At 42.7% G+C, this 2,794-nt stretch overlaps 1 protein-coding gene across 1 annotated transcript; it reads right to left on the reverse strand.

Moving 5' to 3' along the window:
- On the reverse strand, positions 929–2,150 carry LOC8066467 (bZIP transcription factor 27). The gene is made up of 2 exons (XM_002453071.2): positions 1,414–2,150; positions 929–1,335 (listed from the first exon to the last, which is right to left on the reverse strand). The coding sequence occupies exons 1-2, from the start codon at positions 1,957–1,959 to the stop codon at positions 1,249–1,251; spliced, it is 633 nt and encodes a 210-aa protein (XP_002453116.2). The 5' UTR covers positions 1,960–2,150; the 3' UTR covers positions 929–1,248.

The raw sequence follows: 2,794 nt of genomic DNA on the forward strand, positions 1-2,794 counted from the left end.
TGGTTTGAGCTACAGGAAAGGCTCGAGTTCTCCCTTGGGACGGGATTGTTTGGTTCTAAGCCACGTCTAGCTATAACAAGTTATGGCAGCAGAATGTAGCGCCACACTCTGTAACGAAAAACAAAACATGCAGGTGTCATGGGTGTTGTGGCTGCCAAAGACTGTGTATGAACCAAACACTAGCCTAATTAATGATGGCGAGCCATAGATGTGGCAAGGCTGAGGCCTTGTTTAGATCCAAAAATTTTTTAGATTTTAACACTATAACACTTTCGTTTTTATTTGACAAACATTGTTCAATCATAGAGTAACTAAGCTTAAAAGATTCGTCTCGTGATTTACAGATAAACTGTGCAATTAGTTATCTTTTTTTATCTCTATTTAATGTTACATGCATGTGCTACAAGATTCGACGTGATGGGAAAGCTTGTAAATCCCGTGTATTCCCCTTTTCGGTCCTTCACTTAGTCCTTGTTTACTTTCACCCAAAAATCCAAAATTTTTCAAAATTCTCCGTCACATCGAATCTTTAGACGCATGCATAGAGTATTAAATGTAGATAAAAATAAAAATTAATTGCACAGTTTGGTCGAAATATACGAGACGAATCTTTTGAGCCTAGTTAGTCCATAGTTGGACAATAATTACCATAAACAAACGAAAGTGCTACAGTGTCCCGAAATTTTTTTCCTACTCACCAACTAAACACGGCCTTATCTTGTAAGCATATTCTCCTCTCACCCTCTTCTCATATAGATAGCACACATTGTTTTTACCACCTATGCAGTTCTCCTATATGTCTCATTCAACGCCTAAAAGAGCCTACACGTTAGTTCTCATGAGATGCAATAGGAGAAATGTGAATCCTAGAAATTCCCACAAAATTTTAGAAACATCTAGCAGCCAGCTAAACTTTGTTAATCGTTGACAAAAATGGATATTGGATCTATATTCACTTGGCGCTGAACTAATTGGGCGCAATTTTAGCCGGCCCGTTGGCCGTTGGGTATATATATGGTTTGTGCTACAGCACACGCGAAAGTGGAATATGTACTATATATATAGGTAGCCGGGAAAGCATCATCATTGTGACGAATATAGTTGCATTGCATCTTTCCATGCTGCTATCATGTTGTTGTTATACTTAGACGAGACAGACACACACAAATGGATTGTGAAATACAGCGCGCTGTGTGTAGCAGCTTGTTGGCAGCCAGATGGCTGATCCTCTGCTTGTCTTGAGGTTCATCAGGGTGGGGCGGAGCGGCATCTCTGGAGACTAGTGGAGCTGTAGTGTGCAGGGACCTGCGCTGACGACGACATGGCCAGACGAAGCTGCAGCAGGTAGCAATGAAAACACCATGGATAGATACATTTTTTTATTACTCATGGATAGAATGGAATGATGCATACATTGAGCTCCTGGTGCTGCTTGATGAGCATCTCGTTCTCCCTGCGCAGCTGCGCCAGCTCCAGCTCCAGCTCGTTGGTGTAGGCCTGCCTCCGGGCACGCGACCTGGCCGCCGACTCACGGTTCTTGATCATGCGCCGCTGCCGCCTGCTATCTCCAGCAGCAGCGGAGCTGATGCTCTGCTTCTGCTTCGTCATGGTCTGGTACTGGTACTGATCGGCCGGCGCGAAGGAGAAGACCATCAGGTCGCGGGAGTCGTCGCCGGATGTGGAGGACCCGCCGCCACCTCCTGACCCTGCCCCTGCCCCTGCCCCACCGAGGTAGGTGAACTCGAGGGTATTAGAGCTCAGGCTCAACGTCGTCGTTGGCGTGGGGGGCTGCAGCGGCGACGAGAAAGAGGGCGGTGAATGGGAGGCACCAGCACCAGAAGGCGACAGATGATGCTGGTGGTGACGGTGGCTGTACAGTGCGCCGCCGCCGCCGGCGGCGGGTGTCATACTGATAAGGGATGGCTGTAGGGACATGTAGTCCTTCCACACCTCCTCCATGGCAGCGGCTGGCTCTCGGCTACACTGCTGTGCTGTGCTGTGCTGTGCTGTGCTGGTGTGGCCGGTGAAACTCTTCTACCTTCCTCCTATTATATTATTTTGAGGAAGACTCCTACGGTTTGCTACTAGCACACTGCACACATGGACATACATAGTAGGTATGTAGGATACCGTCGATAGCACGCCCTCTTCTCCACCGCTACTTCAGTAGCACTTCTTTTTAAGGAATGAATAATGTTCTCCTCTCATAATATTTTAGCATCAATATAAGTCAAATTTTAACAAATAAACATTTATTACAGACTTAAAATCCTAGCATGATTAAATCCAATAAACATATAAAAATATCCTAGCATAATCAAATCCTTCGATAGACATAGTCTAAAAACTAAATATAAGGCAATAATCTTTATTGTCTAATTAAGCCTAATTTCAAGTTAAGTTGTTGGGCTATATATCCCAACAGCTCATATTAAAATAATACAAAGACAACTATGCAAAATGACTCAGTGACGCGTCAATTCTACACAAATCTTATACTCACTCCATCCACAAAAGAATATAGGGATTATAGTATTCATGTCCGTTAAAATAGTTCAAGTTTGAACAAGTTTGTAGTAAAAAAAATATTCACATTTATGTCTCTAAACCAGTTTAATCATTACAAAAATATCTTATAATTAAACTAATGATACATATTTTGTATCATACTTCTTTTGTCTTAAAATAGAGTGCATTGTGACTTTTAAAATTTTTATTGAAATACATTGCATTCAATTCTACGTAATGACTATTTTTCAATTTGGCAAGGTTTGTTAAAAAAGGAAGCTATTGA

This window comes from Sorghum bicolor, chromosome 4 (assembly GCF_000003195.3).
Source record: "Sorghum bicolor cultivar BTx623 chromosome 4, Sorghum_bicolor_NCBIv3, whole genome shotgun sequence".
NCBI classification, from domain to species: Eukaryota; Viridiplantae; Streptophyta; class Magnoliopsida; order Poales; family Poaceae; genus Sorghum; species Sorghum bicolor.